We start from the raw sequence: 25744 nt of genomic DNA on the forward strand, positions 1-25744 counted from the left end.
ATGGCTGAGTGTCACGGGTCCCTGGGTGGCTTCAGCATCATCTTTGACGTCTTTGAAGGCGTGGGTGTTCGCTGACTCCAAAACACGCTTTTTCCTACAGGCATGTGTTCGTGTTTACACCTTAGACTGTATAAATATGAACGTAGTATCCGTGACGTCACCCATCTGTTCCTGAGCGCTGTTTTGAAGCCAATCGACGGCAACGGCCATATTGGAAACGCTGAACTCAACCAGGCAGAGTGTGACGTAAAGGGGCGGAGTTTGAGCCTCCTAGCTAACAGCTATGTGTTCCCGTCCGGGAGTCCCGTCAGTCATGTCCTTATTTGGGCAAAAACTCGTAATCTTAACATCTTCTGAACCGTCGCGTTAGAAATAAATCCCACCCCCCCCCTACAGTGTGTGCTGATAGAGAGATTAGCGTCATAGAGCCAAGCTGTTTTTTGAACCAGGCTGTAAACATGTTTATTAATGCTGCAAAGATCCTCTTTTTCCCATTCATGTCTATGTGGTTTCCGGTGTTACTGCAGCCAGCCTCTAGTGGACGCTCAATGTATTGCAGTTTATAACACTTCCACATGGGCTTCATAGTTTGAGACCGGAGACTGTTCCTTCACCAGGGAAGTCTCAAACGTCCTGGGAATGGGTCCTGGGTGGACCGAACACCAAGTTTCCAGTTTTATCATTTTTTTTTTTTTTTAGGATTTTTTGTTCTCAAATTCCAAATGTTTCAGTAATTTTGGAGCATTTTTATAGGTTCCAATCCCCCCCATGATACATTTTGTTAGACATGGCACAGTTTAAAATAAAAGAACACTACTCTAATTTGTCATGTATTGTCATATTTTGATGACAAGTACTTTTTATTGGATATATTATATCGGGTAAAAAACACCCGGTGTTAGCGATGGTGTTCTAGGTGCATTACACTAAACTTCTCTTTCTTCTCTCCTCTCACAGGTAAGATGTTCAAGTCTTTGGACCTGTCGCTGATCGTGGAGTTCATGCTGATGTTTTACAAAGACAAGCCCATCGACTGGCTGCTGGACCACATCATGTGGGTCAAAGTGTGCAATCCAGAGAAGGATGCGGTGAGTAAATCCTTATGTTGTTATTTCCCCTCAAACCTGCAAAGATTCACCAATTAGTCATCTCTATTTACTATTTTCTCAGGGTCTGGATTTTAGTGTGAGAAGGGTTCTGGTCTCTGTAGTCTGAGTAGTATCCACCAATCAGGTGTCAGCAGGAAAAACAGTCTGTATGGAGAGCAACAGCAGGTGTTCTAGAATTCTGAACTCTGTCTTTGATGATGTCATAATTCTGTGATGATGTCAGAATTCTGTCTTTGATGATGTCATAATTCTGTCTTTGATGATGTCATAATTCTGTCTTTGATGATGTCAGAATTCTGTCTTTGATGTCAGAATTCTCTTTGATGATGTCAGAATTCTGTCTTTGATGATGTCAGAATTCTGTCTTTGATGATGTCAGAATTCTGTCTTTGATGATGTCAGAATTCTGTCTTTGATGATGTCAGAACTCTGTCTTTGATGATGTCATAATTCTGTCTTTGATGATGTCAGAATTCTGTCTTTGATGATGTCAGAATTCTGTCTTTGATGATGTCAGAATTCTGTCTTTGATGATGTCAGAGTTCTGTCTTTGATGATGTCAGAATTCTGTCTTTGATGATGTCAGAATTCTGTCTTTGATGATGTCAGAGTTCTGAGAACAAATGGTACATTCCATGAAGAAGGTCAGAGCTAAAGAAACATCAGTGTCTCTAATCCTCTTTCATAGACCTCCATTCAACAAACAAACATTGTAGACGTAGTTTTCTTCTCCTCTTGAGGACAGACCTGACAAAGCTTGACTTTGGACTTTGGACTAATCTGCATCATGATGTTGTTATTTCAGCAAACTGAAGACCCGTTAATTACAAGAACATCACAAGAACATCAGTTTCTGTTTCAGGTTCAGACCGCTGAAGGAAGCCAGAGGGAAGCCTCTGTGGACCTGTTTACAGTGAAACTGAGACTCCCCTCAAACAGATGAATGGGGGGCTCCTGTGGTGGATGAGGCCAAATGTCACTTTTGATCCGATCACACGGTCACTTCTCGAGTTTTTAGTCTAACTGTAAAGAATGCAGAGCACAGGAAAGGAAGTCTCAGCTTGAAGTTGTTTGTCGTTTAACTGCTGGCCATGAAATACCATCAAACCGCCTCTCGTCCCCAGAGGTAAAGCTGTTGGACAGTCGCCGACAGGCTTTAGATTTGTCAATTAGCCGCTTGTTTGAGAACAGAGACCTTAAAACCAGCAGCCGTCTGATTGCTGGCTTCCTCCTCACATTCCTGTAGAGGCTGCGGAGTGATGCTGACAGGCCGGGTTTTCTGCTGGGATGATTTGTTGTGTTTTGTTGACGGATTATAAAAGATTATGTGTCTGTAATTGCACTGTTTGTTTGTCTCTCCCTCAGAAACACTGTGACAGACAGAAAGCTAACCTGAGGATCCGCTTCAAGCCGTCTCTCTTCCAACACGTCGGCACACACTCATCCCTCGCTGGAAAAATACAGAAACTCAAGGTAATGAATGTGTGTGTGTGTGTGTGTGTGTGTGTGTGTGTGTGTGTGTGTGTGTGTGTGTGTGTGTGTGTGTGAGCATTAGTGTAGTGACATCCTCTGACTTGCTTTAGTCACTCTTCATGTTTAATTTAAAGTCACATTTAATTCGAGCACTTCAGACTTAAAAGCATGGCTTTATGTTGTTCCCCGTGGGTTCTGTTGATTGTTCTTTTTAAAGCATCATCAGAACGTTTCATTTCTCTCTCGGTACAATAAAAGTGTTAAACCTCAAAGAATGATCTCCAAAATCTTTCTGGAAAAGATCTGAGATCAAAATCATCTTTAAACATCTGAGTTCATGTTTCAGAGTGGAGTTTGAACTCTTAAAGGCGGCTGATGAGTTCGTTTGAGTCTGCAGGAAATAAGAAATTAGAAACGACAGATTTGATTTTGAAGGATCAATGACGGCAGTCATAGATAATTAAAGGGAACATTTGTTTCTCACTTTAACAAGAACTACAACAGATCAGGGAGAGCCATCACTTAAAGGTTCTGTCACTGGCGGGAACTGTTGGTGAGCACTGGTGATGGGAACTAGTGATGGGCACTGGTGGCAGAGACTGGTGGCGAGCACTGGTGGCGAGCTCTGTTGGCGAGCTCTGGTGCTCAGCACTGGTGGCGAGCTCTATTGGCGAGCTCTGGTGCTCAGCACTGGTGGCGAGCTCTGTTGGCGAGCTCTGGTGCTCAGCACTGGTGGCGAGCACTATAGGCGAGCACTGGTGGAGAGCTCTGGTGGTTAGCACTGGTTGAAGGCAATGGTTTCACACTCTGGTGGTGAGAACTGGTGGCGGGCGCTGGTGGCAAGCACTGGTGTTGAGCTCTGGTGGCGAGCACTTGTGGCGAGCTATGGTGGGGGAGCACTGGTGGAAGGCATTGATGGTGAGCTCTGGTTGCGGGAACTGATGGCGAGCACTGGTTGCAGGCACTAGTGGCGAGCACTGGTGGCGAGCACTGGTGATGAGCACTGGTGGCAGACACTGGTGGTGAGCACTGGTGGTTGGAACTGGTGGCGAGCACTGATGGCGAGCACTGGTTGCAGACACTGGTGGCAAGAACTGGTGGCGAGCACTGGATGCGAGCACTGGGGGCGAGCACTGGGGGCGAGCACTGGATGCGAGCACTGGGGACGAGCACTGGTGGTTGGAACTGGTGGCGAGCACTGATGGCGAGCACTGGTTGCAGGCACTAGTGGCGAGCACTGGTGGGGAGCACTGGTGATGAGCACTGGTGATGAGCACTGGTGATGAGCACTGGTGGCAGACAGTGGTAGAAGACACTGGTGGTGAGCACTGGTGGTTGGAACTGGTGGCGAGCACTGATGGCGAGCACTGGGGGCGAGACACTGGTGGCAAGAACTGATGGCGAGCACTGGTGGCGAGCACTGGATGCGAGCACTGGGGGCGAGCACTGTGGGCGAGCACTGGGGGCGAGCACTGGGGTTGCTGTCTCGACCTTTGTCTCAGATTTTCAGTCCCTGAGATGTTCTCAGTTGTTGAATCTCGCAGCACTAAACCCGTATTTCCAGTAACTGTTGTTTTTGTTTTCTTCTTCTTTTGTTTTTAATGCAGTTACCAATCCTCTTTTTCTTCTTCAGTTATTTAACTTGGTTGAAAAACAGCGTTCAGTAGCGCTACCGCCACCTTCTGGCCAGAGTACCGTATAACCAGGCACCAGTAAAAACGGAGGAAAACTGTATTTTTAAAATGAGGTAATATATGTTTTTAACTGTTTGATTTTTTTTATACATTCATGAAAACTTGAATGTTTGAAATCCTGACCCTTCCCTGAATGATACGAGGTGAAATGGACGAGTACGACAAAGCCAGTGGTCAAGAAAAATCCAGCGGTAGTTTTTAGAGGAAGTTTAAAAGAGGACTGAGTTTGTCCGTCTCCTCAGGCAGGGACTCTCACTCACCTCTCGTGACCCGAGGAGATTTAGGAACCAGGAGCAGAGCCCTGCTCGGGCAGCGGTCCGGCTCATGAGGAGTTAGCAGGTCACAGAAACAGACCCGAGCCTGGACGTTTAAAGCTTTAAGACCGAGCAGGTCTTAAAGCTGAAGGACGGGTGTTACATGATCGCTTCTCTCGCTACATGTTGCCTGGCAGCAGTGTTTTTGAGTAATTGCAGTCTTTGGATGTCGCTGGATAAATATAATAAAGTGCACGACGTGAGTGAAGTCTGGAAGAAATGTATGCACGGATGACTTTCTGAGAAAAGAGAGAGAGAGAGGTTTCAGCCTCTACAGTAAATGTTTCTGATGCTGAGAATCAAAGAAACAGACCTCAATGGAGATCAAGTCTTTGTCTCCTGCCTCAGTCGTCTGCAGATCTCCATTAAGAGCTTCAAATAAAAGACAGGATGTGTGTATGTTTATAAAAAGGGCGGACAGTAATCACTGAGATATTATCCTACCCCTGCAGGGTGAGATTAAAAACACTTTCAGTCCTTCTTTAGGACTTCTTACACATTCATGTCTTTTCTGTCTTCAGTCAGATTACCTCCCTGTCACTGGGTGGAAAGCTGATCCTGAAGGATTCCTCTAAACCTTCATTCTTTATAACGAGGGACGTTTTAAAAAACGTGTATTTTGTGCCTAAACCTAACCCCTCTGGACGGCTGGGACTGAGGTACAGCTCGCATCGTGCTTTAGTAGGGGTGTAACGATTCTCTTTAACAACGATTCGATTCGTATCAGGACTCGTGGTTGCTGATACGGTTCATTTAGAGCAAGGGTGTCAAACATACGGCCCGTGGGCCAAAACCAGCCCTCCAGAGGTTCCAATCTGGCCCCAGGGATGTCTTTGCAAAGTGAAAATTTTGCAATTTTTCAATAAGGGTAACTGCTTCAGATTTGTCCTCTTGGGGTCGCATTCAATCATAATGCTGATGGAGCTCACCTGAACGACGCTCTGGGACTCTTTTTTCTCAAAGTAAGGATAAAGAATATTTGCAGTTTACATAATCTGTTGGAAACTCATCGACTTTTTGGAGCACTTCATGATCCAATTTTTCATGAATCAATTATTTGCACTAAAACAAAGGTTATTATGATTTTACTGGTCCGGCCCACTTGAGATCAACTCTGGATGTACATGACCCCTGAACTGAAATGAGTTTGAGATTTAGAACGATACGATCCGAAACGATTCAGTGACGTTTTAGCCAAAAATTCATCCAGTGTGACTGTGAGATAAACACCTTGATACTGGGCAGTCCTGGATTCCTGTTGTTGCCGTGAAGTTTTTGGCCCGAGCCGAGTTTTGTCCTCGTCTCTGACTAAACATGCTGGCGAGGCCTGAGGCTTCTGCAGAGCTGATGTTATCTTGATGAATGCTACAAGAGGCGCCTGGATGGGTGGCATTGGGTGAAATCCAAGCAGCAACCTCCAGTCTCAAAATATGAAGCCTATGAGAAAGTGTTATAAACTGCAATTCATCGAGAATCCACTTGAGGCTGCAGAAACACCTGAAACCACATAGACATGAATGGGAAAAAGAGGATCTTTGCAGCATTAATAAACATGTTTACAGCCTGGTTCAAAAAACAGCTTGGCCCTACGAAGATAATCGAGAAGAACTCTACGCTCCCAACATGCAGGCTTGCTAGTTGTACCTAAAATCTCTAAAAGTAGTATGGGAGGTAGAACCTTCAGTTATCAGGCCCCTCTCCTTTGGAATCATCTACCAGTCAGGGTCCGGGAGGCAGACACCCTCTCCACTTTTAAGAGTAGACTTAAAACTTTCCTTTTTGATAAAGCTTATAGTTAAGCTGGATCAGGCTTGGACCAGCTTTTGTCATGCTGCTATAGGCCTAGACTGCCGGGGGAACTGGCACACTGACACACTGGGATCCTAGCTCACCTTCTTCCCCCCAACCCCTTCATCACTTACTTTAACTCTGCCTGTCCCATTAAAGTTACTAACCATAGACCTTTCTGGAGTCCCTGAGCTCCCTTGTCTCGTAGGTTCCTCTGAGCTGCCGTTGACGTCCTCCTGCTGTGGACGATCTGGACTCCAGCTGATACGGACGTGCTGGACTCCAGCGGCAACAGCTTCTACGACTCGTCTCATCACTATCACCTCTCTCTCTTACTCCCCTCTATCTGTCTTTCCAGACCCAACTCAGTCGAGGCATGATGGCTGTCTAACATGAGTCTGGTTCTGCCTGAGGTTTCTGCCTGTTAAAGGAAGTTTGTCCTCACCACTGTAACTAGCTAAATACTGTGAGGTGTAATGCTCATGATGGATTAAGGTGGGGTCAGACTGAGTCTTACCCTGTCTTGGTGTTGGGTCTCTGTTCATAATTTGACATAGTGTGGTCTAGACCTCCTATGTTTGTAAAAGCGTCTTGAGATAACGTTTGTTGTGATTTGGCGCTATACAAATAAAGATTGATTGATTGATGATTGATAATCTCTCTATCGGCTCACACTGTAGGGGGGGGGGGGGGGATTTATTTCTAACGTGACGGTTCAGAAGATATTAAGATTACAAGTTTTTGCCCAAATAAGGACATGACTGACTTGACTCCTGGTCGGGAACACATAGCTGTTGGCTAGGAGGCTCAAACTCCGCCCCTTTACGTCACACTCTGCCTGGTTGAGTTCCACATTTCCAATATGGCTGCCGCCGTCGATTGGCTTCAAAACAGCTCTCAGGAACAGACGGGTGACGTCACGGATACTACGTCCATATTTATACGGTCTAAGGTGAAATCCTGTGGCGCCTCAGTCGGTGGTTGGATAGATTTGTGGTGTTGCCGTGGTAACTTTACTTGACCTTTACATATCCTACAAACAGCGAGCGACTTATTTAGAACACCTCCATCTTTATAAAGCTCAAAGTGTTTCCACACGCTGGACCGATGTGGTGGTTTGATCATATCTCGCTCGCTGGCTTCTCTCTCTGCCGTCCACCAGGCTATGTTCTGTTGTCTGCTGGCGCGTGGTGATGACGTCACAGACAGGAAGCCTGAACTGAGTAACGTTTAACGTCTTTATCATTAAAAGTGTAAAAAAAACACATCCATATAAAGTCTGCCGGCTTAATCGATTTATTACCTTTTAAAACGATGTTAGATCCATATATGTCGTCTGGAAGGACAACTAGTCGAGCACAGATCGATGTAGTCGGATCATATGATGAATCGTTACACCCTTATTATTTACAGTAAACTTGAAGGGGTGATGCTGAAAAAGCAGACATCACAGCCATGCACCACCTCCACCTCCACCTCCTCCTCCTCCATCACACAGACTGCTTCCTGCTTTGGCACTGATTGTTGGCACTTAATGCAAATGTGGGCTGCAGAGTCACCCAGTATGAAAGGGTCTCCTCTGGTCCTGTGTTGTTGTGTGACACGTTTGAGCAGCAGACTGATTGGACTGGGGAGCTGTCAGAGTGTGAGGGGCTCAGTGGGTTTATCGTAGGCCCGGGTTCAGGGGGAGTTCAGTCCAGCGTCTCCGGAGACATGAAGATTGAAAGCCTCTGCAGTCGTCGGCGTTCAGACACAGACTGCAGAGCCTCTCAGCGGTGGCAACGGCTCACAGCCCAACGCCTCGTCTCGTCTCTGATTACTGTGTTAAGAGCGCCGCTGACTGCTGCTGCAATCTGCTCCCATCAATTGGATATCGATCCGGCCGTCACAGACCAGCGGCTCCTCCGTGTGGGGATTGAACCGCAGAAGCCGGGGCTGCATGGGAGGCTACACATGGAGGCCAAACACAGATATTACCCTCCCGCCTGAAATGTTCACCCTGCTTTAGTAAGAAAATCAGCCCAGGGTTTGATCATCACAGTTAAATTGGAAGAATCAAGATGGAAGTGGGACTCACTCGTCTGTGGAGTGTGTGTTTTTTTTAAGAGTTCAGTTAATAGATTTGTTGGAGTCAGAGAAAGTGCTCCGGACAAATCCAGAATAATCCCCAGAGAGGAATAAAGATGTTCTGACTTTCAGATTTCTGAAGCAAAGAGATGACTCTTCAGCCTGACGGTGATGTCATACTCGTGTTGTTTACCCGTGTCTTTACGTTTGGTCTGCACTGACCTGAAACAGGATTAGTCACAGGGGACGGCTTCCTGTTCTGGCAGTGATACCAGTCTGTGTGAGACGCTGTCAGTAATCTGAAATGACGAACGCTTAATGATGTCTTCTGGTCACTGCACCGTGTTTTCCTCTTCCTGGTGACTCTCAGAGAGTCACAAACTCCTTCCTTTCTCCTGCAGGATAAGGACTTCGGGAAACAGACCCTCCATAAGGGTCACGCCAACCCGCTGGCGGAGGTGACGACCAGCCTGAAGACCTACCAGCACTTCACCTTGGAGAAGGCCTACCTGGGAGAGGACTTCTTCTGGGCCTTCACACCCGTCGCAGGGGACTTCATACGGATACGATTCTTCACACCCGTCCGCATAGAGAGGTTAGTACCAGAGGAGCACCAAATCTCTTTCCAAACAGAGCCGGTCTAGACTGTACTCTATGTTCTATTATTTACAAAGACCAAACATCAAGACAGGATCAGATCCAGTCCCATCTTCCAGACAGGACTCAGTCTGATCTCATCTTAATCCACCATGAGCAGAGCACTTTGCAGCATTTAGCAAGTTACAGTGGAAAGGACAAACTTCCTTTAACAGGCAGAAACCTCCAGCAGGACCAGACTCATGTTAGACACACATCTGCTGAGACCGTGTTGGAGAGAGGGATAGAGGGAGATGAAGAGAGAGAGAGAGATGATAGTGGGGAGACGGATAGTAGTAGTTGTAGCAGCTGGAGTCTGGACCACGTCCACAGCAGCAGAGATCCAGAGGAACCTACGAGACAAGGGAGCTCAGGGACTCCAGAAAGGTCTAGGAAAAGAGAGAAGAGAGGGAGACCAGAAGAAAGAAAAAGAGGAGAAGAAATGGGGAAGGAAAGACGGAAGGAAAGGACGGGATGAGAAAAGGAGACATAAAGGATGAAGAAACATGGAAAGAACAAAGAGAGAAAGAAAGAAAGAAAGAAAGAAAGAAAGAAAGAAAGAAAGAAAGAAAGAAAGAAAGAAAGAAAGGATGAATAACAGACCCCAAAAAAGGAATCTACAGCAGAGATCCAGAGGAACCTACGAGACAAGGGAGCTCAGGGACTCCAGAAAGGTCTATGGTTAGTAACTTTAATGGGACAGGAAGAGTTAAAGTGAGAGACAGGCAGAGAGAGGAGAGAGAGGGAAAGACAGGATCCCAGTGTGTCAGTCTAAGCCTATAGCAGCAGAACTAAGACCTGGTCCAAGCCTGATCCAGCTCTGACTATAAGCTTTATCAAAAAGGAAAGTTTGAAGCCTACTCTTAAAAGTAGAGAGGGTGTCTGCCTCCCGGACTCTGACTGGTAGATGATTCCAAAGGAGAGGGGCCTGATAACTGAAGGCTCTACCTCCCATACTACTGTTAGAGACTGTAGGTACGATGAGCAGGCCTGCATGTTGGGAGCGTAGAGTTCTAGAGTGCGGAGGGTTAGCAGACACAGGGTCAGGTATCTGAAATAAGTAGAGTCCATGAAGGGGAAGCAGTAGTGTGCTGCTAACATATTGATCAGACTGACAGACTTTGTGCCTCTCTTCCGTTTTCAGGTATTTCTTTCGGAGCGGAAACATCGAGCATCCGGGAGACAAACTCTTCAACACATCAGTGGAGGTTCTGCCGTTCGACGTGAGTGTTAAGACAAGACTCTGAATCACTAACACACCAAACTGAGGTGTGTTTCTGTAACTGTCATTCTATAAACCATGTGAAGTCTCTAAAAAGGTATATGAGCATCTGAAAAGCTCTAACAGATAATCAGAAAGGTTGGTGTCACGTATTTTTCAGGAGAGATTGAAGGCAAATTGTAATCATTCTTCCAAATCAGTCAGTCTGAAACATCCACCATAGTCGAATCACTGGATAAACATGCTTCATTAACAGGTTTAAATGTGTCCCTGCCTTCAAGGACCTCTTTTTGCTCTGTCACCGTGTTACCTGATATCTGATGCTAACTTCTTAAAGCAGATATAAATAACGGACACAGCAATTTTTAAAAAACATCAATATAACACGAGGTCTGTCCTCAAGAGGAGAAGAAAACTACGTCTACAATGTTTGTTTGTTGAATGGAGGTCTATGAAAGAGGATTAGAGACACTGATGTTCTTTTTTAGCTCTGACCTTCTTCACGGAATGTTCCATTTGTTCTCAGAATTCTGACATCATCAAAGACAGAATTATGACATCATCAAAGACAGAATTATGACATCATCAAAGACAGAATTATGACATCATCAAAGACAGAATTATGACATCATATAAGACAGAATTATGACATCATCAAAGACAGAATTATGACATCTTCAAAGACAGAATTATGACATCATATAAGACAGAATTCTTGAATTCTAGAACACCTGCTGTTGCTCTCCATACAGACTGTTCTTCCTGCTGACACCTGATTGGTGGATACTACTCAGACTAACAGACAGAGACTAGAACCCCTTCTCAGACTAAAACCCAGACCCTGAGATCCAGATTCAACATGTCTCTGAATCAGAATCTGTAATTACAGGTTAGTTGTAGCTGAAAGTAAAAAGCTTTGTCAGGTCTGTCCTCAAGAGGAGAAGAAAACTACGTCTACAATGTTTGTTTGTTGAATGGAGGTCTATGAAAGAGGATTAGAGACACTGATGTTTCTTTAGCTCTGACCTTCTTCACAGAATGTTCCATTTGTTCTTAGAATTCTGTCTTTGATTTCAGAATTCTAGAACACCTGCTGTTGCTCTCCATACAGACTGTTCTCCCTGCTGACACCTGATTGGTGGATACTACCTTAGACTACAAATGGTCTACAAACAGAAACCAGAGCCCCCCTGAGATGAGATTCCAGATGTTTCTGTCGGGTAGAGATTGTGTATTTCTCTGATTTGTTGAAGATGAGTCAGACTGACGGATCAGCGCGTCTCCCTCCGTGGTCGACTGTAAGACGGAGGCTGATTAAGTCTAAGTGTCTCAGCGGGAGAGTGTGACATATACGGAGGAGAGGAGGAGCTCCTGCTGAGACCGACCTCAGCGGAGGGGAATCAAGAAGACACAAAAAACATCAACCGACACTTACAGCAGGCTGAGATAGCAGACTGAGAGGGAGGAGGCAGTTGCCGGGGTAACGCTGACCAGAAGAGGAAGAGGAGGAGAGGGGGATGATGGGAAGAAAGGATGTGGAAGATTGGGAATAACAAACAGCAGGAACAAGAGGCAGCCGTTATTATTGTTGTGATTCTTGAGGTTCAGGTTTATTTATGAGTCTGTTTCCATCATCAGCTTCAGACCAGAACCTGATTCTGGTTCCTGTGGACCAGCTCTGAAGGGGGGGCGGATCTCAGAACCATAAACATCCATGCCTTATAACAAAACCCAGAACCACAAGCTAACTGACTCTCATGTTTCTGTCCAGTCCATACTTCACAAACACACACACACACACACACACACACACACACACACACACACACACACACACACACACACACACACACAAACACACAAACACACAAACAACAAACACAAACACACAAACACACAAACACACAAACACACAAACTAAAAGTATAAACCAGCCTTTAACCTCCAGTGAAGAACATGTCTCCCCCTTCTGGCAGTGATAGGAATTACAACAACACTTCAGAGACACTCAGGATCACAGAGTCTGCAGTGTGTCTACAGTTAGCAGAGCTAGCTCCACCTGCAGGTCAGCGTCCTCATGCCTGTGCTGGTCCCTCATACCTGTGCTGGTCCCTCATACCTGTGCTGGTCCCTCATGCCTGTGCTGGTCCCTCATTCCTGTGCTGGTCCCTCATGTCTCTGGTGGAGTGGTTCTTTGAGTTCAGTTCAGTTTAATCCCTCTTCTTTACAGCTCTGCAGACCGGTCTCTGCTTGTTGCCGTGAAACTCTGCCCTAACAGAGGTCATAACGTGAGTTCATGTGTTTATTACAGAATATCCAGGCGGAGAAAGAGGCCTTGACAGAAGGGAGGGAGAAAACGCCAAAGTACCACCGGACAGAAGACGGATTCATCAGAATAGGTGAGTGAGGGCGGCCTTTAGCAAGAGACCAGGACCACCTCGGTCCTCTGATAATCAGTGACGGTCAGTTTGACGTGCGTTCAAACGAGCTTAACGAGCTTAACGAGCTGCCTGGTGACAATGAGGAGAGTTATTCAGGACAACATTCCTCTGCTTTTGTTTCTCTGCTTCGATGAGGACAATGACACACGTGTTTGAACTTCTGCACTTATGAGGACTAAAAAAAGGATTTAAGGAAACATGTTGACAGATTTTGAGCTCCATGTTTTCTCAGGAGGATGATTTGATTATCAGTGAGATCTTTTATGAATTTGAAGTTTATTTCTAGATAAATTCTCATGTATTTTTTTATGAGAGGGGAATAAAAAGAGAACTTTCATTTGAAAGTCTCAGAAATTCTAGAGCATATTTTATAAAGTTTGTATGATTTGGAGGACATTTTAAAGGGTGTTAAAAATAATTTGATATGTTTTTTTACTTTCCTTGGAAACTTTTATGGAAATTTCAGTGAAAGTGTACAGAAAATGTCATACATTTTGATTGGAAATTAACTTAATTTTAGGGGTAAATATAGAATATTTTAAATTAAAAATTTCAAGAATTTTCAATAAAATGTGCAGAAATTTCAGGTAATTTTCAAGGATCTTAAGTAGGAATATTTTGGAAAATTTAAGTATTTCTGGGAATTCTCAGTGGAAACTTTCTGGTTTTTTTCCCTTTATTTTTTTATCGACATTTTCTGAATTTTTTCCCTTGAATTTGTAATGACATTTTCAGGTGTTTTCAGTGTGAGAGTGATTGCGTGCATTCGTCCATTTTATTCTGCTTATCCGTGGTCGGGTTTCGAAGGCAGCAGTCTCGGCAGCCCGACACGGACATCCCTCTCCCATCAACGCTTTCCTGCTCCTCCTGTCCTGGGGGATCCCGAGGCGTTCCCAGGCCAGTTGGGATATATAATCCCTCCAGCAAGCTCTGGGTCCTCCCCGGGGTCTACTTGCAGTTGGACTTGCCCAGAACCCTTCCAAAGGGAGGCGTCCTTATCAGATCCCCGAACCACGAATACCTGAACCCAGCACCAAATTTTTTTATGAAGTCCATGCTGCTGAAAGTACTACAGATCCCTGATAATTCTCCTCCTCCAGCTCCTGTTCCTCCTTGTGAAAGTGTTTCAGGACCTACCACGGCTGTTCCTCCTGCTTATATAACCCTCATAAAAGAAAATGAGAATTTTCCCTAAACTGCGAACTTTACGTCATTTATTGACACAGTACATTTCCAAGTCTTTAACCCAAACCTAAAACAAACATTATTCTAACTTTAATGCTTAAATCAAGCCTGATCCTCCAGAAACAAGTGAAAGAAGTGCCTCCACATAAAACTCAGTCTTTCCAAAAGTGCGGTCTCTGAGAGCTGAGGTTGGTCCTCAGAAGGAGAGAGGAACAGCACACACACACACACACACACACACACTCTGAGGGCAGCTCCGTGTGAAGGGTTTTTGTGGAACATTTATGAGCTGAGCCGCTGACGTAAAGTTCACAGTTTTAGGAAAATTCTCATTTTCTTTTATGATGGTTATATAAGCAGGAGGAACAGGAGCAGCAGTGGGAGGTCCTGTGGTGGAGCGACAGTGCACAAAGAAAAGCATTAGAAGAAGAAGAAAAAGCTGCATCAAGGTGGAGTCGCAGTATTAACGTCCCGCCCCTTACTCCAACAAACCCACCTCTACCTTGTAGCGAAAGCACACAGCGCTGCCGGAGCCTGATTGGTCAACAGAGCTGTCAATCATGGTGCTGAACATTTTTTCTTCAAGTCCCACCTTTTTTTCTCAGACTTCTGTCGTTGACATCAAAGGCAGAGTTCTAGAATTCTAAGATCAAAGGCAGAGTTCTAGAATTCTAAGATCAAAGGCAGAGTTCTAGAATTCTAAGATCAAAGGCAGAGTTCTAGAATTTTAAGATCAAAGGCAGAGTTCTAGAATTCTAAGATCAAAGGCAGAGTTCTAGAATTCTAAGATCAAAGGCAGAGTTCTAGAATTCTAAGATCAAAGGCAGAGTTCTAGAATTCTAAGATCAAAGGCAGAGTTCTAGAATTCTAAGATCAAAGGCAGAGCTCTTGAATTCTAAGATCAAATGCAGAGTTCTAGAATTCCTCCTTCGATCTCAGAATTCTGAGAGAGAAAGGTCAACATTCTGAAGAAAGGTTTGATCTAAAAAAGAAATATCCTTAGCCCCTCCCCTCAAACTAACTAACTTACTAACTCAAAGTAAACAGAAAAATGAACACTGAGACATAAATCAGCATGATAAGATCTAACTATAACGACAGAAACCATGTTTGACAAACATTTATTTGACCCATGTCCCATCTGTTAACATGGAGGAGGCGGGGCTCTAAATGTTTTGGCTTCACCTTTGTTGGGCTGTGGTCCTGTCTATGCTTTTATGCAGACTGTTGGTGGATATAGCAAAAACACACCCACCTATAACGTCTTTAAATATGCTTTTGTGTTTATTTTATCATGGTTTTTTTTAAGATTGCATTTGCCCACCACAGTGACAACACATGAAGACATCTTGTTTATTTGAGGGTTCTGCAGCAGGGTGACCTTTTTGTCTGAGCGTAAAAATCCAGAAGAATTAATGAATCAGACATTCGCGCAGGAAGAAGGATTTAAAGAAACAAAAGACAAGAGGGAATGAATCATAAATTACCAGCAGCTCTTTATCCCCCTCATCAATTTTTCAGATGAGTCGGCGGATCGATCCGGCTGACTCTTCTTAACTCGATTAATTTCAGCGGCACGCCTCCGGATGTCCTGAGTCTGCAGAGAAACAACAAACAGTTCAAGTACCCACGATGGGATTTTATGATTTGAATCAACTGTCAGATAAATGTAGGGCTGAGCGGCACGTTAAAGAGGAGAGGATGTCACATTTCAGAGTCCATCCTGCACTATCCTTTAACGTCTAAACACTGTGAGGCTTCCATCCATTAACTGGTTGTTTCAGGGGCTCAAACATGCAAACACACGTGATGGCGTGAACTTTGCTAAAACATAAGACCTTACAGCTGATTCTGCGTCTTCTTCCAAACCTCAGGGTTTTATCTTCCTCTCTGTTTCTCAGAAAAGCTCTCCAGCAGCCGAACACGTTTCTTAATATTGAACAAGAGCCGTTATACCCTCAATCATATGAGATTATACCCTTCGATAAATCAATAACACACCCCCAGACGCTGCTCTTTCTTGGGATTACCGTCGCTCTCGTACCTGGAAGCATCACTCGCAGCGTGATAATCCCAGTAAATGAATCCTCGCAGGGATTATTGCTCTGCTGAGCGGGAACTAGAGACGGCAGGGCGGATGGGATCTGATGGAGACAGTCAAACAGAGCCACAGGGGAGAGTCGGTGGATCCATTAATAACCATTAATGACCCTGTAAACCTGCACAGAATAATCCATATGGATCCTAAAAATCCCTCAGTCTCTCAGCCCCGTCCACAAACAAGCAGACACGAGTTCCCAGAGCTCTTGGTAAACTCTGGAGGTGCCTTTGTTTCATGCTGTTCGGTTTCTTGATGCTCTTTGTTGTTGGATCTTTGCCTGAACCCGAGGAGGCCGCGAGGTGGAAACAGGGCTCGTTGAGATTCAGAGGAGGTCTCTGGAGGACAAAAGGAGGTGATCTTGGGGATTCCTCAGAGGCCATAAAGGGCTCGAGTGAGGTTTGGCTAGCGTTGTTTTGAGCTTTAAAGTCTTGTGTGTCTTTCTGTTATATTCCAGCTAAACACCTGCCTGTGTGATTTCTATGCTCGTCTGATCGCCTGTTCTCTCCCGCTACGTTTTCTTGCTGCTGGTCCACAGTGAACTACGGAGACTATAATAGAAGTGTTGAAGGAGAGCTGGTACATGAAGCCGTCTGTCATACAGAGAGTATTACAAAGAAGAATACAGAGGAGATTTCAGAGGAGATAAAACAACCATTATACCATCCATATATGGTCAATATGCAGGGTTGATATGCAGTCGATACAGGGTCAGTATACGGCTAAAATACAGCCAGTATACGGCCTATATACGGTCATTATACGGTCCATATAAGGCCTATATACGGTCATTATACAGTCAATATATGGTCAATATATGGTCATTATACAGTCAATATATGGTCATTATACAGTCCATATAAGGCCTATATACGGTCATTATAGGATCATTATACAGCCAATATATGGTCAATATATGGTCATTATACAGTCAATATATGGTCAATATTTGGTCTAAATATGGTCGATATACAGTCGATAAATGGTATAATTTGGTTCATATACTGCATATAAATGGTTGATATATTGTCAATTTACAGCTATATATGGTCAATATACGGTCAATAAACGGTCTATATATTGTTGATATATTGTCAATAAACGGTCAATATACGGCTAATATACGGTAGATATACTGTCAATATACGGCGTATGTACGGTCAATATACTGTCGATATAAAGACAATATACGGTTGATAAACAGTAAATATACCGTCAATATGCGGACGATATATGGTCAATATAAAGTCAATATACAGTAGATATACTGTCATAGTACGGTCAATATATGGCGTATATACGGTCAATATACGGTCAATATACTGTCAATATACGGCCAATATACGGTTGATATACGGCGGATATACGGTCAATCTACGATCAATATACGGTCAATATACTATCGATATACTGTCAATATACAGTCAATATACGATCAATATACTGTCAATATGCGATCAATATACGGTCAATATACTATCAATATACGATCAATATACGGTCAATCTACGATCAATATACGGTCAATATACTATCGATATACTCTCAATATGCAGTCAATATACGATCAATATACTGTCAATATACGGCCAATATACAGTTGGTATACGGCGGATATACGGTCAATCTACGATCAATATACGGTCAATATACGATCAATATACGGTCAATATACGGTCAATCTACTGTCAATATACAGTCAATATACGATCAATATATGGTCAATATACTGTCGATATACGGTCAATATACGATCAATATACGGTCAATATACGATCAATATATGGTCAATATACTGTCGATATACTGTCAATATACAGTCAATATACGATCAATATACGGTCAATATACGATCAATATACGGTCAATATACTGTCAATATACAGTCAATATAAGGTCAATATACGGTCAATATACGGTCAATATACTGTCAATATACAGTCAATATACGGTCAATATACAGTCAATATACGGTCAATATACGGTCAATATACTGTTGATATACTGTCAATATACAGTCAATATACGGTCAATATACTGTTGATATACTGTCAATATACAGCCAATATACGTCAATCTACTGTCAATATAGGGTCAATATACTGTTGATATACTGTCAATATACAGCCAATATACAGCCAATATACTGTCGATATACGGACAACATACGGAGGATATACTGAGGATATATGGCTGATATACTGTCAATATATAGTCGTCATACGGTCGTCATCTGGTTGATATATGGCTAATATATGGTGGATATACTGCTTAGATACAGTGGTTATATGGTCGCCTACGGTTTGTACATATGGTTGATATGTACTTGTATACCCCAATTCCTGCCCAGCGGACCAATCACAGGGCTTGCGGTCATCATCGATAAATTTACGGCGTCGATTTAACGCAGAAGTGTAAACCAGACGTTAGTTCACGCCCGGCTGGTTCACTCGGCTCCAGAGCTTCATTCAGGTGTGTTGGAGCGCCTGATAGCCTCTGATCATGCAGGGGCTTAGGGTTGTTTCTGGGTTTTCAGTAAGTTAAAAAGCTGTTTGATGGGATCCTAAGAGTCCTTAAGGAGGTGGTTAAGTCTCAGTAGGAAGTTAGGAGTATGCTGTTTCTCTTATGTGGCTTTAGGATTCTTTAAGGGGGTGTAAAGACTCATCTGTCATACTCTATAAGATCATCATGTTTGTATCCACCACGGCCGCTGAGCGCCACAAATCTCCAAAGGTTCAACTTTTCATGAACTCAGAGACACCGCAGTGTTTTCAGCTTTGTGACAATACAGTTTCCAGCTAATCCAGGAGGGGATTAAGGAGTATATGTTCAGGTTGGACTAAGAAGTGGGAGAAATTCCCTCAGCTCCCAGAGGTACGCTTAATCCTTCAGTTTCTCACAAACACCCAGAACACTTTTACAAAGATTACTGGACAAGACGAGGAAGATAAAATGTTACAGATCCAAAACACTGAAACTAAACCAGTGAACGGGTCCAACCAGGTAACGGTCTGGTCAAAAGAAGGTCTGGGATCGAGATGGACCTGAGCATCAGGACTCATTGAACTCAGATTTTATCCCTTTTTTATTTTCATCTCTTTCAGGAAACTTCCAGAACGGCATCGCAGAGGGAGAGGTTGACCCCACCTTTGGGCCCCTGGAGGCGATGCGTCTCTCTGTGATTACGGACTCACCGGTTTGGGTGATCCTCAGCGAGGTGAGAAGGCCTGAATTTGACCCCAGTTCATGTAGTCATAATACATGTTTGGAGGTTTTATGGAGGTGGTCCAAGTGGTTTGTTCTGGGCCCGCTCACAGAAAGGGGGTTTTGTTAGATTGAAGGGATGCTTGCAAGCGGCGTCCTCCATTGTTGGGCATGGAGTCGAGGTGGAAACTGAATAAACCCTTCAAAACTTAACGTCCAAACTTGCTCATTTCAAAAGTTCCCTGGCTTTAAGTGACGCCCCCGTAATGAGGTTGATGTTGAGGATTAAAAGGTGGAACTGAGCGCTCCTGACCTCTCTGAGGGTTCTGGAGGGAAGGTCTCGGGTAACCCTGAGAGGAATGCATTAGTCTGGGTAAACCGAAGACTCCTCATGACGACTGAGCGGCTTTTCCGTCCTGACAGGCGGAAGGAACATTTCTGGAGCAAACACTGAATATTTGAACGTCTTTTTCAACAGCTCAAACATTAAACTTTCATCTCTGAGAATCTAGATCGCTATCAAGCTTTCAGAAATCAGAATTAGTCAGACTCTATAAGTGTGTCACTAAGTATAAACATTCACATACTGCTGAAGAACGAAGTCATGGTTCTGGACTCAAAGGAAGTTTTCCTACTTCTACACCACAAACAAGGTCTTGCTTCTGGATCAGGTTTATATAAGGTTTCCTCTTTGCATGGTTCAGGTTTAACCTGCGTTTGTGGATGCAGTGACTTCCACTACAGCGTCATGTCTGTTTTAATGCAGTGACTTCCACTACAGAGTCATGTCTGTTTTTAATGCAGTGACTTCCACTACAGAGTCATGTCTGTGTTTAATGCAGTGACTTCCACTACAGAGTCATGTCTGTTTATAATGCAGTGACTTCCACTACAGAGTCATGTCTGTTTTTAATGCAGTGACTTCCACTCCAGAGTCATGTCTGTGTTTAATGCAGTGACTTCCACTACAGAGTCATGTCTGTGTTTAATGCAGTGACTTCCACTACAGAGTCATATCTGTTTTTAATGCAGTGACTTCCACTACAGAGTCATGTCTGTTTATAATGCAGTGACTTCCACTACAGAGTCATGTCTGTTTTTAATGCAGTGACTTCCACTACAGAGTCATGTCTGTGTTTAATGCAGTGACTTCCACTACAGAGTCATGCCAGTGTTTAATGCAGTGACTTCCACTACAGAGTCATGTCTGTGTTTAATGCAGTGACTTCCACTACAGAGTCATGTCTGTGTTTAATGCAGTGACTTCCACTACAGAGTCATGCCAGTGTTTAATGCAGTGACTTCCACTACAGAGTCATATCTGTTTTTAATGCAGTGACTTCCACTACAGAGTCATGTCTGTTTATAATGCAGTGACTTCCACTACAGAGTCATGTCTGTTTTTAATGCAGTGACTTCCACTACAGAGTCATGTCTGTGTATAATGCAGTGACTTCCACTACAGAGTCATGTCTGTGTTTAATGCAGTGACTTCCACTACAGAGTCATGTCTGTTTTTAATGCAGTGACTTCCACTACAGAGTCATGTCTGTGTTTAATGCAGTGACTTCCACTACAGAGTCATGCCAGTGTTTAATGCAGTGACTTCCACTACAGAGTCATGTCTGTGTTTAATGCAGTGACTTCCACTACAGAGTCATGTCAGTGTTTAATGCAGTGACTTCCACTACAGAGTCATGTCTGTTTTTAATGCAGTGACTTCCACTACAGAGTCATGTCTGTTTTTAATGCAGTGACTTCCACTACAGAGTCATGTCTGTGTTTAATCCAGTGACTTCCACTACAGAGTCATGCCAGTGTTTAATGCAGTGAATGAATTTTAAATGATTTTCCAATCATTAAATCTGTTCCTTATTACATTTTACACAAAGTCACTTTTTTTTAACATTGTGGTCATTTAAAGACTTTATAATATTAAATGTTATTATGTAAATTAACATTTTAAACAAGTATAAATCATAAAAATTGAAAATTAAAAATACTAATTTTGAATAATTAGACATTTTTCTTAGCACTTGTACTTTGAGTTCCTGCTGGTTCTTGTTAGTTCTCACTGGTCTCTCTGGTCTCCCTCAGATCTTCATAAAGAAAGCAGAGTGAAGCTCCGCCCCCTCAGTGATACCTCAGCTCCTCCGAGCGTTCAGCCGAGCCCACCAGAGGCTCGCCAGCTGCCGTCCTGCTCACCAGAAACCCACCGCGGTGCCACAGCGCCCTCGTCTGGCCGGACCTGGTTACTGCAGGGCTGAACAGAGACCTGAACACACAGCTCTGACAGACTGACTGACGATGCTGTATTAACCCTGAGGAGTCTGTATTTATGTGTACATACAGTTAGTTAATGTTGAAACACTGGTGATAGCGACTCATCACTTCTGCTGATGAAACTGCTGCTTCTAAAGACTCAAAGGCCTCTTTCTCTCCGGACCTTTCTACCAACACCGCCCCACCAGGAACCCCACCAGGAACCCCACCAGGAACCCCACCAGGAACCCCACCAGGAACCCCACCAGGAACCCCACCAGGAACCCCACCAGGAACCCCACCAGGAACCCCACCAGGAACCCCACGGTCTCCCACAGTATACGTGCTTATACGCATAGAGCTGTATACACACACGTCATATGAATGCCCTCTCAGTGTGTGTGTGTGTGTGTGTGTGTGTGTGTGTGTGTGTGTGTCTGTAGTCGCTGCTCGGGGTTCGCCCATCAGAGAGCGGTTTGCCTTAAAGAAGAAGAAGAAGAAGAAGAAGAAGAAGAAGAGCGGAGTTACTTCAAACGAGCCCTGAAACACTGCAACATGTAGCGACAACAGTACCCACAATCCTTTGCTGCGACCTCGGACCTTCTCACGTCTTTGTGGCTTGAAACTACTGATGACAGCTGTTTTACTTTTTTAATGAAGTCTTTTAAGGATGTTTTATTTGAGTTTACTGAGGCCTTTTAATGACACCTGCTCTGTTAGAATCTACAGTACTCTGATTACACTCTGCAAAGTACTGATACTTTACAGTACTATGATGTTCTTTACAGTACTCTAATGTTCTGCACAGTACTCTAATGTTCTTTACAGTACTAAGATGTTCTTTACAGTACTCTAATGTTCTGCACAGTACTCTAATGTTCTTCACAGTACTCCAATGTTCTTTACAGTACTCTAATGTTCTTTACAGTACTCTAATGTTCTTCACAGTACTCTTATGTTCTTTACAGTACTCTAATCTTCTTTACAGTACTATGATGTTCTTTACAGTACTCTAATGTTCTGCACAGTACTCTAATGTTCTTCACAGTACTCTAATGTTCTTTACAGTACTCTAATGTTCTTCACAGTACTCTAATGTTCTTTATAGTTCTCTAATGTTCTGCACAGTACTGATACTTTACAGTACTACAATGGTCTTTACAGTACTCTAATGTTCTTCACAGTACTCTAATGTTCTTTACAGTACTCTAATGTTCTTTACAGTACTCTAATGTTCTTCACAGTACTCTAATGTTCTTTATAGTACTCTCATGTTCTGCACAGTACTGATACTTTACAATACTACCATGTTCTTTACAGTACTGATACTTTACAGTACTCTAATGTTCTTCACAATACTGCTACTTTACAGTACTGCTCAGAACATTTCAGTACTCTGATGTTCTTCACAGATCTGCTACTTTACACTACTAAAATGTTCTTTACAGTACTGCTCAGTACTTTACAGTACTCTGATGTTCTTTACAGTGCTGCTTCTTGAAAGTACTACTGTTTTCTTTACAGTACTCCAATTACATACACTTCACAGTACTCTAATGTTCTTTACAGTACAATGATGTTCATTACACGACAACACTCTGATGTTGTTGTTCAGAGTACTCGGATGTTCTTTACAGTACTCTGATCACACGCTCTTGGCAGTACTATCAGTACTTTGCAGTACTACAATGTTCTTTACAGTACTTATCATTATTTTACTGTACTCTAATGTCTTCAGAGTACTTCAGAGTGTTCTTTACAGCACTATGGTGTTCTTTAGAGTACTCTCATGATCTTTACAGTACTCTGCGGTGAACTCTGAAGTACTTTATTTGCTCTAATGTAATTTACAGTGCTTCATTGTATCTACTCTACTGTTCTTTAAAGAACATGAGAGTACTTTAATGTACTTCACAGTACTCTGACGTTCTTCACAGTACTGCTACTATACAATACTACGAGGTTTTTACAGCACTCAAATGTTATTTACAGTACTTCAGTTACACACAGTTCACAGTACTGCTACTTTACATTACTCTAATGTTCTTTACAGTACATTACAGTTTTCTAAATTTATACTTTAAGATACTTTGAGTGACTTTCGACCACCTCCTTGTGCTGAGGTACTCTGATGTACTCTGTAGAACAGCACAATTAACTTTGCAGTACTCTTACATACTCTGCAGTACTCTAATGTGCTTTAGAATACTTCACAGTACTCTGTCATTTACAGTGCTTTAGTGTCTGTAATCTGATTTCCTCTGATGTTCTTTACTCAGATACTTCTTTGCAGTTTTCTGATTTATGCAGTAGTACTTCATAGTATGTGTACTCTACAGCTCTGTAGTGTAAATGAACTTAAGAGTACTCTTATTTACATTACAGAACTGTGCTGTACTCTGGTGTACTTCACAGTACTGTGGTGTTCTTCTCTAATCCGCTCTGTAGTACTTTCAAACTCCTGGATTTACCTTGCAGCACTTTAACGTACTTCATAGTACTCTGATGTATTTTACTTTACTTCACAGAGGCGTAATTTACAGTAAACTTTACAGTATTCCACTCTGCAGTAGTCAGATGTACTTTAATGTACTCGGCAGTACTCTAGTTTCCTCTGTAGTACTTTACAGTACTGTAGTTTTCAGTCCAGTGCAAAAAGAGATTCAAGTCTTTGTTTTCACGTTCAGTCACGTTTAATAAAAACGGAAAACTTGGACCGATACTTTAATTTTCTGTGAAGTCGCTGTCTTTATTTTCTCACTGCTGGCTTCAGTTTCACAGGAGACGCTTTTTGATCAATTGCTCCTTTGCATTATTTGTCCTCTAAATCCATTAATAAGTAATGTGGTTTACAAAGCGTGAGTTTAATAAACTTTTACATTTTATATGTAGAGTCATCTCTTGCAGATTCAACGAGCTCCAAACTGATGATCTTTAAAAATCCAGACTACATTTTAAGATGACCTTTTTATAATTCAAAGAAACAGGAGAACAAACTTAGGGGAGCAATTTAGCAAAATAAGACTCGTCCCTCCTGTCCGGACCATCATGCATTCATTCATGCATTCATTCATGCATTCATCCATTCATTCATTCATTCGTTCATGTAACAGGCAACAGAACTTTACTCTCTCAGATCTGAAGTGAACTTAGCGTCTTCAAGCTTCAGGAAACATCACAACCTTTCTTTGTAAGATGCACTGGAATGCATTGCTATAATCTTGTGTTTGTCTTTTGTATCCTTTAGATAAACTCTATTTAAATGATCTTTAACTTCTATCAATCTGTGAATTGTAATAAAGACAGAAATGAAAATGATGCTTATGTTTGTAGAGACTCATGAGGTCGGGCTCCAGTTTATTCCCTTATCGTAAGTGTGTGTGTGTGTGTGTGTGTCTGTGTGTCTGTGTGTCTGTGTGTCTGTGTGTGTGGGCGGTGAGATGATTTCTGGGAATGTCATCAGGCTTCATCAAAGCTAGTGATGAAATAACATCACAGACAGCTGTTAAGGTTAAATTTATTTCAATTTCATGCAGAAGAAACAGCAGAGGATGTAAAGGAACCTGAGTGATTTTTAAATCTGGGCTCTGTTTTTAGACCTCTTCCTCCTGCAGCAGGCAAACAGGCTGCAACACCTTCAACATAATCCTTCATGGATCAAAGAGTGTCCTCTAACAGTTCCACCTGTTGCATCAATCACTTTACCTCTCAGAACAAGGAAGCTGCTCAGACCAGCAGCGCCTGTCTTCTGTGAAGTAATACACCAGAAACAGCTGTTAACATCAATTACTCTGAAGCCAACAGACTCCAGATTCAAACTAACCACCTAAAACACTAAGATGTAGATCAATCAATCAATCAATCTTTATTTGTATAGCGCCAAATCACAACAAACGTTATCTCAAGACCCTTTTACAAACAGAGCAGGTCTAGACCGCTCTATGTTAAATTATGAACAGAGACCCAACACCAAGACAGGATCAGACTCAGTCTGACCCCACCTTAATCCATCATGAGCATTGCACATCGCAGTATTTAGCTAGTTACAGTGGTGAGGACAAACTTCCTTTTAACAGGCAGAAACCTCCAGCAGGACCAGACTCATGTTAGACAGCCATCATGCCTCGACTGAGTTGTGTCTGGAAAGACAGATAGAGGGGAGTAAGAGAGAGAGGTGATAGTGATGAGACGAGTCGTAGAAGCTGTTGCCGCTGGAGTCCAGATCGTCCGTATCAGCTGGAGTCCAGATCG

At 43.1% G+C, this 25744-nt stretch overlaps 1 protein-coding gene across 1 annotated transcript; it reads left to right on the top strand.

The window, feature by feature from the left end:
* On the top strand, positions 1-24811 carry mgat4b (alpha-1,3-mannosyl-glycoprotein 4-beta-N-acetylglucosaminyltransferase B). The gene is made up of 8 exons (XM_034689376.1): positions 1-64; positions 958-1088; positions 2475-2582; positions 8847-9040; positions 10226-10304; positions 12615-12702; positions 19132-19244; positions 21329-24811. Exons 1-8 carry the CDS (start codon positions 1-3, stop codon positions 21350-21352), a joined length of 801 nt encoding a protein of 266 aa, XP_034545267.1. The 3' UTR covers positions 21353-24811.
* Positions 24812-25744: the final 933 nt, after the last annotated feature.

This window comes from Notolabrus celidotus, chromosome 8 (assembly GCF_009762535.1).
Source record: "Notolabrus celidotus isolate fNotCel1 chromosome 8, fNotCel1.pri, whole genome shotgun sequence".
Classification (NCBI taxonomy): Eukaryota; Metazoa; Chordata; class Actinopteri; order Labriformes; family Labridae; genus Notolabrus; species Notolabrus celidotus.

Bases quoted from the DNA above. Each gene is read 5' to 3' on its own strand.
- mgat4b (XM_034689376.1), top strand. From the start codon at position 1: ATGGCTGAGTGTCACGGGTCCCTGGGTGGCTTCAGCATCATCTTTGAC. The intron at 9,041-10,225 runs GTTAGTACCAGA...TTCCGTTTTCAG, and splicing joins ACACCCGTCCGCATAGAGAG to GTATTTCTTTCGGAGCGGAA. The intron at 19,245-21,328 runs GTGAGAAGGCCT...GGTCTCCCTCAG, and splicing joins TTTGGGTGATCCTCAGCGAG to ATCTTCATAAAGAAAGCAGA.